This window comes from Puma concolor, chromosome D2 (genome assembly GCF_028749965.1).
Source record: "Puma concolor isolate L17-30 chromosome D2, mPumCon1.1.hap2, whole genome shotgun sequence".
NCBI lineage: Eukaryota > Metazoa > Chordata > Mammalia > Carnivora > Felidae > Puma > Puma concolor.
In genome coordinates this window covers 53,872,354-53,888,017 of record NC_141677.1, presented here as the reverse complement: position 1 = coordinate 53,888,017, position 15,664 = coordinate 53,872,354, and the positions used below count along the sequence as shown (strand labels likewise).

Below are 15,664 nucleotides of genomic sequence, written 5' to 3'. Positions count from 1 at the left end.
GTCTGCAGGTGCTTCTGAAGCTCGCTGAAGCTTGAGACCCGAAGTCTCGGGCGCAAACTACCTCCCTGCTCTTGCCCGCCAGGCCCTCCCTCCCCCTCCGCGGACCCCCCTTACCCTGGCTCGGCCGCCTCGGGATGACGCAGTGTTGACTCACGCGGGTCAAGGACGGTGGCCCGGGCCAGGCTGGGAGCCGAGGCGAATCAATGGGGTTCGGCGGCCCCGCGCTCAGCCGCGCGGCCGACCTCGGCCCTCCTCTTCCCGCCACCCGGCACGCCGGGGTTTCCCACCTGCAGCGCTCGGGGGTCCGCGGGCGGGAGCCTCCCCCTGCGGCGACGCACGCACACCGAGCCCCTCCCCCCGCCCTCCCCCTTCCTTGGGGAAAGGCCCAAATCTGTTTCCAGGAGCCCACCCACCCGCTGCCTCGCGCAGCCCCGCGCCCAGCCCCGCGCCCAGCCCCGCGAGGCGCTTGCGTTTGTTTCCCTGGAAGTAAGAGAGGTCCGACTAGATCAGTCGTCCCACCGATGGGTTTATTTTATACACAAGTTACTCATTTAAAAAAACAACAACAACACCACCACCACCACCGTTTTGGCCTTTTTTTTTTACAGCGAAAAAATTATATATACACACATTATAAACAGTTTGATATAAAACACAATATCTACAGTCTACTTACAGTTAATCAACTTGCTACTTCTAGTTCGTCTGTGATTAATTTTAGTCACCGACGAGTCAGTTTGTCTGCTTGATTTGTACTGTACCATTCCTTTAACACCTTGGTCATATAGGTACTTAGTGACAGTGCAAAACAAGCATTTAAGATTCTTATCAATTACTTCTCTTTGACAAAAAGAACACACACATCCCCGAGACAGAAGCTCTGAGATCACTTTGGATTTAAGGCAGCAGTATAAGAATGTAATATAAAAGTAAAGAACATTTCCTTTAAAAATATTCCAAGGCTGCCTGAAATGTGGGCCCCTTTTCCAAGGCATACCTCTGGATCTGGGATACCCTTCTGCTTTTCCATTAAGTAGGATGTAGATACAGATTGTAGAAACGTCATTCAAGAAGATCTTACTAAAATCTTTAAAGTTATAACTTAAAAATTTAACAAAAAATTCAAAAATTACTTTTTATAAATAGAAAAAACAATTTCCTTTTTAAAAAGGGGGTGAATCTAAGCAGTGAAGAGTCCCTTCATCATTCAACCTAAAATCAGTACATAAACCATTTAAGTCAAAATTAAGGTTTCAGTGTAAGTTTGCTGTTTAGCCAGTGCACCAAATATTTTAGGTTTCCAGAATACCAGAAAATTGATTCCCTTTCTCAGAGTTTTCCAGTATCGCCTATGGAGATTCTCTGTAGCAAATGTTATTCCCAAATCCAGTTTTCCGAACATGCCAATGTCTACGGTCATCATCCAGCATTAAAATAGCCTTTATCGCCCTCAATGTCCACTTCCTGATCAGAATCCTCTGAAATCTCTGACTCAAGGTCTTCCTGGGAGGCAGGGGAGGGCGAACACTGAGAGCTATCTAGAACACCTTTATTCTGCTCACTGGTCAAGTCTTGCCTTTGGTCACAAGGATTGTCCAAACTTTCCAGTTCTTCTTTTTTATTGCTTTGAGGGTTTTCCTGGATGAAAGGAATGAAAGTGAAATTGGTAGGCTCGTGAAATATGGAGGCATAAGAGACGTAGATCAGAATGTGTTTTCATTCTTTATCGTCTTTAAAATGTTTAGTTTATCTATTGCTTTCAGCTATAATCTTTTTATTCAGAAAACACATATTTGTGCTTCTGTCTCACTTTAGAATAAAAGTGCCTGTCACATCAGAGAAAGATCATGCTCTTGTGAGAAAAGAACAAGCAGTCACAAATATAACTAAATGGGTTGTGTCAAATGAACACTTAGCTCCAGCCCAGACTCATGGTCTCAAGGTTCTAAGAGTTTAAGGGAGAAGGGAAATCAGATTACTACAGATACACACTATCTTCATTCTTCAAGTATTTTTAAACCTTGCCAATTAACAGGGTCTCTCAGCCATTTAAAAACTATGAATGCTATGTAGTGAATTCAGGAGAAAGTTTCAAAATCATTAGATTGAATCCTTTTTCCTCCATTTTCTGGACTAAATTTATAAACTTATAAATGATACGGAGCAACTTACAAAACCATGGCAAAGGTAAAAATGCAAAACTGAAAGAATGTTGCCAACTGCAAAGGGAGACAATTCACTGCAATTTACTTAAAACCTGGAGAAAATTTCTGGAATATATATTCCCACACATTACATAGGAACCACTATTTTAAAAATTCCTGGTAAACTGCAGTCAAATCTTTGACCAAGAACCAAATAAGTGAGTGAATTCTTAATCCTGTTTGTCTAAAATAGACATAAACACTACAAAGAAATATTATGATATATTGCTATGGTTTTTTTAAGCAAGACTACAGAATAATATATTCACCAGGCTTGCAACTAAGTAACAAATAGATGCACAGGGTCAGAGATTGAGAAGGAATCTGCAAATTTTTAAATCATGTTAGAATAATGAAATTATGGGATATTTTCTGTTTCAAAGTGTTGTGACACCATCTGATTTTTAATGAAAAAGTTATGATTGCTAAATTTAAAAATGCACACTGCTTTCAATTTCCCCACTCGTATTACTGTTTCAAAAATATTTTATTTATTCTAAACTGTACATACACTGACAAATGAACAATACAGCAATTGTCAGATAACTATGGAGAAGACCTGCAGATTAGAACATCAAAAACAAATCTTTAGCTTTAAGTCAATAGAGGTTTTTCAAAAACTGAATTAGCCTTTACTTTTTATCGCATATTGCGTAACAAGGTCATTGGAAAAAAAAGACTGTTAGTAAGTTTCAGCTTGTATATTCTCTTACATGTCTTATATTCATTTTAAGAGCTGGCATTAGGTGGGAAATAATTTTAAACTCTTTGATATTTAATTCTTCTAAAAACAGTGCAAACAAGACTGAAAGGTGTTTATTTCCTTATATTTACCCTTGAGCTCTGCCTGGTTTTATTATGGCTGTGTAAATAAAAGAAACAATTTTCTCCCAAAGATAACTGCTTAAGTCATTTACTGTCAATTACTTTATCTTTCCTGCGTTAATTAGATAAACAACATATGGGGTTTATAAAACAATTAGCCCGGAGTTTTACTAGCCAGTGTGTGAAAACCCAAGCATAATTGATATAGGAACTGCATTAGGTGCTTTTAGCATTACTGCCACCTGAGCAACTCATCCTGAATTTCAGCAAGACTATTTGCCTTTTTAATCAAGGTGAAGAGGTTAAATAGTCTCTCAAATGACTTTTGCATACAACCCATAACAGGCTTCGCATTGAGATAACATGATAAAAATATTTATTTCCATAGAAACACAACCATGTCGATACCTGTTTTAGTCTTCTCCATTTAGCGCGACGATTCTGGAACCAGGTTTTCACCTACAGGAAAGACAGAAAGAAAACTTGCCACGAACCCAAGGCGCCTGGGGGGGTAATGGGAGAAGCTGATCCGCGGCTGTAGCGGTCGAGCAGATCAGCGCTCCTGGCGTTAGATAGCGCGATGAGACCCGCCAGAGCGCAAGGTGGCTCCAAGTCTGTCTTCCGCCCGCGACCCCGGCCCAGGAATGGCCCCGAGCCCACAGGCGCGCTCACCTGTCTCTCGCTGAGCTGCAGCATCTTGGCCAGACGCTTCCTCTCCGGCGGAGAGAGGTATTTCTGGGTCTCAAACTTCTTCTCCAACTCGATGGTCTGGTCGTTGGAGAACCTCACCTGGCCACCTTTCCTTTTATGCAGAGGCCTCTGCAAGAAAGGGCTCCAGAGCAGAGGTTTGCCTAGGGGAAGCGAGAGAGCAAGAGAGCCTAGGGTTAGTGGGTGACAGCCCTGGAGTGGCCAGGCCCTGGGAGTGACAAAGGGGAGTAGGGGACGCAGGAGGACACTCAACCAGACATGTTCACATATGCCCACCCACACAAGGACCCATCAAGACACATACATACCCAGAGACAGAAACACGCAAAGTCACACACACATACACGCTGCATATGCATACAGACGACCCTTGTACACTCACAGACACAAACGGCCATCACACCCATAGCTGGATTCAAGCGCAAATCTTTTGACCCCCAAAAGAACACCCACTATAAATTGAGCTTAAAAATAAACCCTCTTGAACGAGTCGCTCTCGAATTTATACACAACTCTTCTCACTTCTAGGCCCTCTCACTTGGTGAGCCGCACTTTCCAAATACCCAGAGTCTGTCTGTGTTGGGAAGGAACCGGGCTGTTACACTACCCAAGGCGTTCCAGCCCGGGGCCGCGGGCAGGAGCCTGCTTGGGAAGCCCTCGGGCCAGGCGCCGACTCTAGGCCTTTCCTGGAGCTTCCAATCCTAGCTCCAGGGAGCAGCGGCCTCCTCTGATTTCACACCCGGCGGCGGGGGCGGCCAGTTAAAGCTACCCCGTGGGCTATGGCAACATTTCCGTCAATGTGTTTCCTGTTGGTCTATCTCGAAAAACCCTTTGCTTCCTCCTGCGCGGTCCCAGCAGTAACCCAAGGAAACCCAGGGCGCGCTCTGTGAAAACGTTCACCCCAGGCCGTGCCCGGCTGAGGGTCCCGCTCTGGCCCCAGCAGGCGAAGACAGTCACGCCGGGGGTCACCGCCCGCACCAAACCCTCGAGGCTGGAATCAAAAATACAGTAAAATATTTTTTTAAATAAAGAACTAAAATATAATCCCCTCCAAATCTGTCTAACGATGAGAAAGGGGGGTGGAGAGCTGTGCTAGATGCCGCTTCATAAACATGAGGTCATTAAAATGTTAATTAATGAAAATGCTAGTCTGTCTCTAGGGTCCCTACAGAAGCTGCCAATAGCTGAGAGAAAATTTAAAACCCTGGTGGCCCAAGGCAAGGACCCCCCCCCCCCCTCTTTCTTTATTTCCCCCTGGGCTTCAGATGCCAAAGACGCCAAAGGCCACCCGGAGTGCGGCTCACCGTTGGCTTATTTCTTAGGCCGCGCACTGAGGGGGACAAGCCCCGAAAATACCATAGGCCCTAGGTGTCCTCACTGCCTTTCCTACTCCAAAGACCTGTCAGTCAGTCCGTCCGTCCGTCCGTGGGTCTGCAGGCCTGCCCCCAAACACTGAAAGCTGGCATTGTTGGTTTGGTTTTGTGTTTTTTTTTTTTTTTTTCCAGATTTTGCTTACGTCAGGCTTCAGACTAGTGCAAAACAGCCTCGGGGAAAAAAAAAAAGGAAGCAACTGGTTATTTTAGCTGCCATAAAGTCACATCCCACACAGAGGAAATGAACAATATCAGAAAAACGGATCCCGGCTATCAGAAGTCGAGTGTTTCCTGAATTTGTCTGTATTGAGGATGTCGATAAAATAATCAGCAGCGTGCACTACTCCGGGGGAAGGGTCTGCTTCATGCAGCCAGGAAAACACTTAACAGCTTCTGAAACCAGATTTACTCCTATCGAGAACTCAAGATTTCCTGTATGAACGGAAAGGGTCAGGCTCTTTCACTGCACAAGCTTGTTGAACCAGGTCCAGCCTCGTAACCACCCGGGCCCGGCAGCTATCCCTGCCCCATAGGGCCCGCCCGGGGCGCCTTGGCACTCCCTTCCCGGTCCCTCCAGCTAAGGGGACCCCACCCCGAGCGACACACGCGCCCCAAGACTGCCTTCGGCCACAAGCCCCCGTGGCAGCGCCAGAGGTCTCGCCCGGGCCCGCGCGCCCCGACGCCTGCAAGGTGCAGGAAAACCAATCTGAGTCATGGTGCGGTCAGCCCGGCCGCGCGCCACTGGGGCCCGCGCCTCCTGTCCCCGCGCGCGCCCGAGAGCCGCTTTTCGATCGCTTTTGCCACAACTTTCTATTGCCTCCCACTCCGCCCCCGCCGCCTCCTGGACGCTGCCACCTGCCGGGTGGCGCCTTCCTCGCCGCCGCCGCGGCTCGGCCCCGCCATGACCCGGGCCGCCTTACCCAGGGGGTCGTGGCGGAACAGGGCGTGAGTGTAGTCGTTCACCGTCCGCGGGAAGGGGTACAGAGGGCCCCCGAAGCCGCTGGATCCGTAGGCGGCGGCCAGCGCGGCAGCGGAGTGGTGCGAGAAGGCGGGGTGGATCGGCGTGGGCTCGTACACCGGGGTCCGGTAGGAGGACACGAGGCTGGTGAAGGAGGAGTTGGGGGACGGCAGCGTGGGGGCGGGGGTGGGCGCGGCGGGCCCGCGGCCCAGGATGTCCTCGATGTAGAACGGCGTCGGGTGCGCCGGCTGCAGCAGCGGCGTGGGCGCGTACAGCGGCACCCCCACGGCACCCGCCGCCGCCGGCCCGGGGTGTGGGTACTGCATGGCTCCGCTGCGCTCCGGCCCCTCGGAGAGCTGGCGGCCCGCGCCGCGGCGCTACATTTATCCGCGCTCCGCGCTCCCGGCGATAGGCTCTGCCGCCCACGGGGTGGGGCCGCGCTCTCTGGCCCCTTCCTGCCGCCCGGCCCTGCGGCCAATGGCGCGGAGCCCCGGGAGCCGCCTCCCGCCCCCACCCTTGGCCCGCCCCCGCCGGCCGAGCTCCCCGCCCCCCGGGACGCGCTCGCTTGCAGCCTTTTAGGACCCTGCGCCCCGGTGCCCGGCTGGCCGCCGCCGTCGCTCGGGGTTCCAGGCACCCTGGTCCGGGAAGCCCTCGAAGGAAGCCCAGGGCCATGTCCGTCGTGGGAAGACACGAGGAAAATAGCGCCTGGAACACACGGACCCAAGTGGTCCCAGCCCCTGTCGGGAGGCAATTCTGCCGAAACTCGGGGGGCACTGGTCCAGGACCGGGCCCAGGGTGACAGGGGCCTGTCCCAGGCACGGAGCAGCTGGACTCGAGCCTGGCAGGCGTAGAGGCCGCTGGCAGAGCCGCGCCTTCGCAGGCCTGAGAGTACTGTCCCCGTCGGCGCGCTCGCTGGAGTAACGGTGGCACTGGCTGTTGCCCGGGGCGTCTCCGGAGCACGTATTGGGAGAGTGCCCTGAATTCCTGGGGCAGCCCCAAGGACAGAAATCCAGCCCTTAGCTGCGTCCTACTTGGGGTAAGGACGACTAGACTTCAGGGGCTCCGGGCTCGTGGCGGCTCCAGCCCCTTTCATTTGTGGGCCCCCGCACTCAGCCACTTCCGTGAGGACGCTCGCAGAAGCCGCTTCGGGGAGGAATCAAGGGAAGGCCTGGGTCTTACGGCGCCAGGTAGAATTTGTGCAGTCTTCTCCGATCCAGTGGGGTTGCTCTGTGTCCCCTATCCCCGGGTCCTGGGGTCGCAGCTGCGCGCAGCACTGCTTTCCAGTTTTGCACGTGTTTTCTATTGAATCCGTGGCTCTACCCCTTGTGGCCTCGGCTCTGTGCAGCTCCACTCGCCTGCGGGGCAAGGGGGCATTTTCTTGATTGACGCCCTCCTGCGGTCGTCACACCTCGCGGTGAGCAGTTTCTGCTAAGGTCCTCCGTTAATCGTGGAGATGCAGATTGCCCAGCTTTTTCTGTTGAGATTTTTTATTTACATCTTGGAACTATTTTCCGACTACAGCGGGGTGGCAGACGAAGGAAGAGTGGATTGGCGTCTGGTTGAGCCGAGTTCGAGTTTCACTGCGCACATTTCTGTTGAGCAATTAGTGTGTGTCAGCAGTGAACAAGACAGATGTATTTTCTGTCCTGTAGTTTCGCCTGTCTGACGGAGGCGAGAAACAAACTTTAATGCAATGGCTTATGTGTGTGCTAGGAAGGAGAAGTACATAGTGATCTGAAACTTTACAACCGAGGGACATCACCTAGTTGGGGGAGGGGGTTTGTTAAGGGAAGGAGAGTGTTCTCCAAGGAAGTGATGTTTGCAAAGTGAGTAGTTGTCAAAGAACCTAGGGAGGGACGAATATTCCAAGTTGTAGGAGTAGCGTGTGAGTGTGGTCAATGAAACTTTGGTCAAGTCATTTTCCCTGAGCTTTTCTGAAACATTTGGAACTTAGCCTAAAGGCTCCTAATCTTTTGGGGGTGGAGTCATAGGCAACTTTGAGAATCTGATGACAGGCAAAAGCTACAAGCACAGACAGACCCAGTGAGCGTAACATGCTATCATTTGAGTTAAAACATTAGGAGAGGGCAAGGATATTTATCTGTGCCTTTGCTCTAGTATGTGAACTATCTCTGGGAGAATACACAAAAAGCTAGTAACATCAGCTGTCTAGGAAGAGAGAGGTGGATTTGAAGGAAGAACATGCTATATACTTGGAATATTGGGAGAACTGAACCATGTGGATGTGTGACCTATTCACAGAATAAGTAGATCCTTGAAGAAATGGCTGATTCTAGGTCTGGGGCAGAAAAAGTACAAGGTAAGCCCAAGGCACCTTGTGCTAGAAACCACAGAAAGGAGACAGACCGCCTTGATGAGTCTCCCATTGGCCAAATTTGGGGTGGTTTAAGCATCAAAAACACATTTTGGATTATAACACATTGAATATAACAGTTCAAAGTATCACTCTCTGTAGTGATTCTCAGAGAGAGAGGGATGGTGAATGGTAAAGCTGAAAGGATGCCAGCTAATAAATGTAAAACAAAAAGCTTGATAAAATCAAACATGTAATCATTCATTCAAGAAAGAATCATCTTCAGGGATGCCTGGGTGGCCCAGTGGGTTAGATCCACTGTGGATTTCAGCTCAGGTCACAACCTCACAGTTGCTGGGGATCAAGCCCACCTTGAGCTCTAAGCTTGGTGCTGACAGTGTGGCGCCTGCTTGGGACTCTCTCTCTCCCTCTCTGTCTCTCCCCCACTCATATGCATGCTTGCTCTCTCTCAAATAAACAAAACTTAAAAAAAAAAAGAAGTATCATCTCTCAAAGTAAATAAATAAAACTAAAAGAAAGAAATATCATCTTTGGACCAGAGCCATGGAGTGAAACATCATGGAGAATGAGGATTTTTACATCTCAGGGTATCACACCAATTGATTGGATTCTAGATTAAAGGGGGAAAAAAGCTATAAAAGACATTTTGGGAGCAATAGGGAAAAAGCGAAAATGAATTGTACACTAGATGACATTAGTAAATTAATGTTTATTGTGTTATGTGTGATATTGGTATTGTGGGTAAAATATCCTTATTCTTGGGAGGGGCAGGCTAAAGTATTTAGGTGTGAAGGGTCATGACATCTGCAACTTTCAAGTAGTTCAATACACCCAAAACATACATGCACATACACACACGTATAGATAAACAGGGTGATAAAGCAAAGTAGAAAGTTCTTCATTGGTGAGTTTAGTTGAAGCTTATACTAATGTCCATTGAACTAGTTTCAGCTTCTCTGTAGATTTGAAAGTTTCCAATATAAAACTTTTTAAAGTATGATTTCAGATGTTAAAAAATGAAAGCAGTCTAATTTTTTGAAGGTAAAAATTATTTAAATTGTTTGTTAAGTCTGCATACAAGTTGCCCCTGGAAACTATGCATGGAGGGCTATTTGAGAATCATTGGTCCCTCTGTGGTCCGTTAGGATGTTGTGCCCATTCCCCCAGTTATTATTCTCACCGCATGGCTTGATGAAGAATTCAGGCAAGTGTGCTTTTCTGTGTACCAAGGACAGAGACAGGATTTGGGGACAAAGAAAGGACAATTATTAGCTGAAGCTCAAGGGTGCCTTCAAAAGTTATGTTTGGGTCTTCAAAGATTGGGACCCCAAAGAACTAACCAGGTAACTGATTATTGTCTACTCATAACATATTTCTCCCTTGTCTTTGTTTTTCTTTTCCTGCCCCTTCCACCCAGCAAGCAATTGAGATGATTACTCTAATTTATGCAATGCCTTTACAGTAAATCACTAGCCAGCCGTCATTCTCCATCTTCAAAAATTGTATGAGTTTATAGTTTATTCTGTGCGTGACTTAGCAGCCAGCCAAAACAATGTAAATCTACAAACCTTCCAAAAATAAATACTAACATGCTAGGAAAATAATCACTGCTATAGGAAGAGGAAGCATCATCCCTTTCTTTGATTTAGCCACAGACCCTGTGAGGTAGATGGAGATCTTAAAAGGCATTGATATAACATTCCAACTCCGCTACATAATGCTCACCAGCAAATTGAAGCACTTAATTCTGTTAAGCTATATAACACTACCTCTTCTAAATCCAGTCGTCAGATCCATGTTCATTTTGCTATGGTTAAAAAAAAAAAAAATTACAACCACATTTGTGAATGTCACATTTATTGAACTACATAATTTTTAATATCACTTGTGTAGGTTTTATAGTTTGTTTTATTGTTTTAAAAGTCATTTGGGGCTCTAAAAGAACTAGATTTTTCCGAAGTTGTCCTTATAATTTTTTTTTCACACAGTCAGAACTAATAAAACAAAACTGTTATAGCTATTTAATTCAAAATCTCTTGGAGTTTCAATATTTTTTCTCTGCTGGATACTAAAACCAATAAAGCTACATGAGATTTTAATTATATTCTGAATTAAACAAGACCCTCTCCAAAAATTTGGCACCATTTATTTTAGTCACTGCTATTATAAAAGAGACCAAACTTTGTAGGAAGGGAAGGTGGGTCTCACCTCTAATTTATCTAGTAAAAACTTAGGTAATTCTTTTTTCCAACTTCTTTTGTTTTTAACAGATATTTAGTAAGTGAATTAAGAGAAATAAACTTTACAAATAAGCAAGTGCAACTTATTTTCAATAATTACATATAGAGGTCAAACTTCAAATTAGCTACAGCTTGAAAGCATCTATGGATTTTATGATAGCAATTTGGTCCCCTTTTTAAGTTTGTTTATTTATTTGGGGGTGGGGGGGAAGAACTGAGAGAGAGGGAGTGAGAGGATCTCGAGCAGATTCCCTGCTATCAGCATGGAACCCAACCATGGGGCTTGATCCCATGAACTGTGAGATTATGACCTGAGCTGAAATCAAGAGTCAGATGCATAACTGACTGAGCCACAATTTGGTTCTATTTTTACTTACACTGAAAGTTTTATTACCTTCAAGTGCTGGGATGACTAAATCATTTATTAAATCACATATCAAATCATTGTATTATTACATTTAATTAAAACTTGACAAAATCTAATTACTTAGTGTTTTAAGGCTTTACTAACTTGCAGAATACTAATGTTATTAGATACAAATGTCTCATCTGCATCATGGATGGGATCAGAGCTCTGGAACACATGGGCAGTAATCACCATGATGTCGACCCAGTGATGTCTATATTTCACATATTATACCGTACTTAGCACTGTAATGTGGATGTACTGATCAAGAACGGTTTGATGAAGCTTATGCTGTTTATTTGCTCAGTTAAAAAAAGTGATGAAACACTCAATAATAAAATAATAAAAAGATAACCCCGTTTTTTTAAATGCAAAAGATCTGAATAGACATTTCTCCAAAGAAGATCTACAAATGGCCAATAAGCACATGAAAAACTATTCTATGTCACTACTTATCAGGGATATACACATCAAAACCACAATAAGGTGCTACTTCATACCCACCAGGGTAGCTATAATAATTTTTTTTTAATCAAAAAATAGCAAATGTTGGCAAGGTTGTGGAGATGCAGAATCCTCAGACATTGCTAGTGGCAATGTAAAATGAAGCAGCTGCTTTGGAAAACAATCTGACAGTGTCTGAAAAGTTTATATATCTTTTATTATTTCTTCTTTTGTGAGAGAGAGAGAGGGAGAATCCTAAGCAGGCTCCATGCTCAGTGCAGAGCTCCATGTAATGCTCAATCCCAGGACCCTGGTATCACAACCTGAGCTGAAACCAAGAGCCACCCAAAAAAAAAGTTTAAAAATAAAGTTACCGTATGATCCAGTGATTCCACTCCTAGACACATACCCAAGAAATGAAAATATATGTCTGCACAAAAACTTGTACACAAATGTTCATAGCGGGATTATAATACCCAAAAAGTGGAAACAACCCAAATGTCCATCAACCTACGAATGGGTAAATAAAACATGGTGCATCCTAGCAATGGAATAATATTTGGCAACAAAAATGAATGAAGTACTAGTGATACATGGCTGCAACACGGATGACCTTTGTAAACACTTTCCCTGTCATGCGACTTTATTAACTGATATTTTTACCAGTGTTATTGAGAAACGGTTGACATACATCGATTGTATAAGTTTAAGACATACAGCATGATGATTTGATAAACAAATATTGTGAAATGGTTACCACAATAGGTTCAGGGAACATCAATCTTCTCACATAGGTACAATAAAAAGAAAAGAAGAAAATATTCCCCTTGTGATGAAAACTCTTAAGATTTACCCCCTTAACGACTTGCTATATCATACAGTATTGTTAGCTATAGTCATCATGATGTACATTGCATTCCTAGCACCTATTTATTTTATTTTTTAATTTACATCCAAGTTGGTTAGCATATAGTGCAATAATGATTTCAGGAGTAGAATCCAGTGATTCATCCCCTACATATAATACCCAGTGCTCATCGCATCAAGTGCCCTCCTTAATGCCCCTCGCCCACTGAGCTAATCCCCCCACCGAAAACCCCTCCAGCAATCCTCCGTTTGTTCTCTGTATTTAAGTCTCTTATGTTTTGTCCCCCTCCCTTGTTTTATATTATTTTTGCTTCCCTTCCCTTATGTTCATCTGTTTTGTATCTTAAATTCCTCATATGAGGGAAGCCATATGATATTTGTCTTTCTCTGACTAATTTCTCTTAGCATTATACACTCTAGTTCCAGCGAGTACTTATTTATCTTATAACTAGGATTTTGTACCTTTTAAACATCTTCCTCCAATTCCCTCTCCCCCCACCCCCTACGTCTGATAGACACAAGTCTGATCTCTTTCTCTTAGAGTTGTTTTTGGGGTTTTTTGTTTAGATTCAACATGTAAGTGGGATCATGCAATATTTCTCTTTCCTTGTCAGACTTATTTCACTTAGCATAATGCCTCCAAGGTCCACTCATCTTGTCACAAAACTACGATTTCCTTTTTTTTTTTTTTTAACATTTGTTTATTTTTGAGAGACAGAGAGAGAGCACAAGCAGGGGAGGGGCAGAGAGAGAGGGAGACACATAATCTGAAGCAGGCTCCAGGCTCTGAACTGTCAGCACAGAGCCTGATGCAGGGCTCGAACCCATGAACTGCGAGATCATGACCTGAGCCAAAGTCGGAGGCTTAATCGACTGAGCCACTCAGGCGCCTCTCGATTTCCTTATTTTTTTGGTAGCTGCATAATATTCCATATATTTATATATTCATCCATTTATGGACACTTAAGTTGTTTCCATGTCTTGGCTATTGTAAATAATGCTGCTAGGAACATCATGAGGGTGCAGACATCTTTTTCAGTTAGGGTTTTTGTTATCTTTGGATATATCCCAGAAGTGGAATTGCTGGATCATATGGTAGTTCTATTTTAAATTTTTTAAGGATCCTTCATACTGTTTTCCATAGTAGCTGCACCAATCTGCATTCCCACCAACAGTACACAAGGGTTCCCTTTTCTCCATATTTATGCCAACATTTGTTGTCTCTTCTCTTTTTTATGATGGTCATTCTAACAGGCGTGAGGTGATAATCCCACTGTGGTTTTAATTTGCATTCTCCTAATGACTAATGATGTTGAGCACCTTTTCATGTACTGGTTTTTGAGGGTTTTTTTTAAGTTTATTTATTTATTTTGAGAGAGAGAGTGTGTGGAAGAGGGGTAGAGAGAGGGAGAGAATCTCAAACAGGTTACAGGCTGTCACAGCAGAGCTGGACTCAGGGCTTGAACTAATGATCTGCAAGATCATGACCTGAGCTGAAATCAAGAGTCAGACACTTACTGGGGTGTCTGGGGGGCTCAGTTGGTTAAGCATCTGACTTCAGCTCAGGTGATGATCTCATGGTTCATGGGCTCAAGCCCCACGTTGGGGGTCTGTGCTGAAAGTTCAGAGCCTGGAGCCTGATTTGGACTCTGTCTCCTCTCTCTCTGCCCCTCCCCTGCTCATGCTCTGTCTATCTCTCAAAAATAAAAAAACATTAAAAAAAAAAAAAGTCAAACACTTAACCAACTAAGCCACCCAGGCACCCCTCATGCACTGTTATCCTTTCATGTATCTTCTTTGTAGAAATGTCTTTTCAGGATCTCTGCTCATTTTTAAAGTGGGTTATTTGTTTTGTTATTGAATTGTATGAATTCTTTCTATGTTTTTGATATTAACCCTAATCAGATATATGATTTGCAAACATACTTTTCCCATTCCACAAAGTGTGCTTTCACTTTGTTAATAATTTATTTTGCTTTTTAGTTTGATGTAGTCCCACTTGTTTATTTTTTATTTTGTTTCTTTGCAAACACTTTGCTATGTGAAAGAAGCCAGACACAAACATCCCTGATGAACATAGATGCAAAAATCCTCAACAAAATACCAGCAAACCAAATTCAACAATACATTTAAAATATCATTCACCATGATCAAGTACAATTTATTGTAATATATTGCAAACATGGTTCAATATTCACATATCAACAGGATACATCACTTCAAAAAGAAAAAGGATAAGACTCATATGATCATTTCACTAGATGTAGAAAAAGCATTTGACAAAGAACAACATCCATTCATGACAAAAATTCTCAACAAAGTACGCTTAGAGGAAACATACCTCAACATAATAAAAGCCTTATATGAAAAACCCACAGCTAACATCATCCTCAATGGGGAAAAACTGAGAGCATTTCCCCTAAGATTAGGAACAAGACAAAGATGTTCACTCTCACCACTTTTATCCAATGTAGTAATGGAAGTCCTAGCCACAGCAATCAGACAAAAACAAAAATAAACTTTTGGGACTACAAAAGCTTCTGCACAGCAAAGGAAATAACAAAACTAAAAAGCAACTTATGGAATGGCTGAAGATATGTTTTTTAAATGTTTATTTATTTATTTTGAGAGTGCACACAGGTGTGTGAGAGCAGGGGGAGGAGGAGAGAAAAGGAGAGAGAGCATCACAAGCAAGCTCCATGCTGCCAGTACAGAGCCCAACATTGGGCTTGATGTCACAAACCATAAGATCATGACCTGAGCCAAAACCAAGAGTCAGGTGCGTAACAAACTGAGCCACCCAGGTGCCCCTGAGTGAAGATATTTGTAAAATGATGTATCCGGTAAAGATTTAGTATCCAAAATATATAAAGAACTTATAAAACTCAACACCCAAAAACTAAGTAATCCAATTTAAAAATGGGCAGAAGTCGGGGCATCTGAGTGGCTCAGTTGGTTGGGCATCTGACTCTGGCTTAGGTCATGATCTCATGGTTTATGAGTTTGAGCCCCACTTTGGGCTCTCTGCTGTCAGCACAGAGCCTGCTTTGGATTCTCTGTCCCCCTCTCTCTGCCCCTCCCCTGCTCAAACTCTATCTCAAAAACAAATACAACATTTTTTTTTAATTTTAATAAAAAAAAAAAGAAACCAAACAAATGAGCAAAGGGGAATAAAAAGAGAGAGATAAACCAAGAAATAGACTTTTTTGAAAAGAGAGAGAGAAAGCATGAACTGGGGAGGGGCCCAGGGAAAGGAAGAGAGAGAATCCTAAGCAGGCTCCACGTCCAGGGCCAAGCCCGATGT

The 15,664-nt window shown here is 44.4% G+C and overlaps 1 protein-coding gene and 1 long non-coding RNA gene across 2 annotated transcripts in view; one reads left to right on the top strand and one right to left on the bottom strand.

The window, feature by feature from the left end:
• Window positions 1-510: 510 nt before the first annotated feature.
• On the bottom strand, window positions 511-6,499 carry HHEX (hematopoietically expressed homeobox). Its single transcript, XM_025917951.2, has 4 exons — window positions 6,031-6,499; window positions 3,702-3,880; window positions 3,438-3,488; window positions 511-1,638 (listed from the first exon to the last, which is right to left on the bottom strand). The coding sequence occupies exons 1-4, from the start codon at window positions 6,392-6,394 to the stop codon at window positions 1,420-1,422; spliced, it is 813 nt and encodes a 270-aa protein (XP_025773736.1). The 5' UTR covers window positions 6,395-6,499; the 3' UTR covers window positions 511-1,419.
• Window positions 6,500-6,630: 131 nt separating this feature from the next.
• The window catches only part of LOC147576079 (uncharacterized), a 42,133-nt gene continuing 33,099 nt past the window's right edge, over window positions 6,631-15,664 (top strand). The window contains exon 1 of the long non-coding RNA XR_015241733.1: window positions 6,631-15,139. This is a non-coding gene — a long non-coding RNA (uncharacterized LOC147576079). The remainder of the gene's footprint in view (window positions 15,140-15,664) is intronic.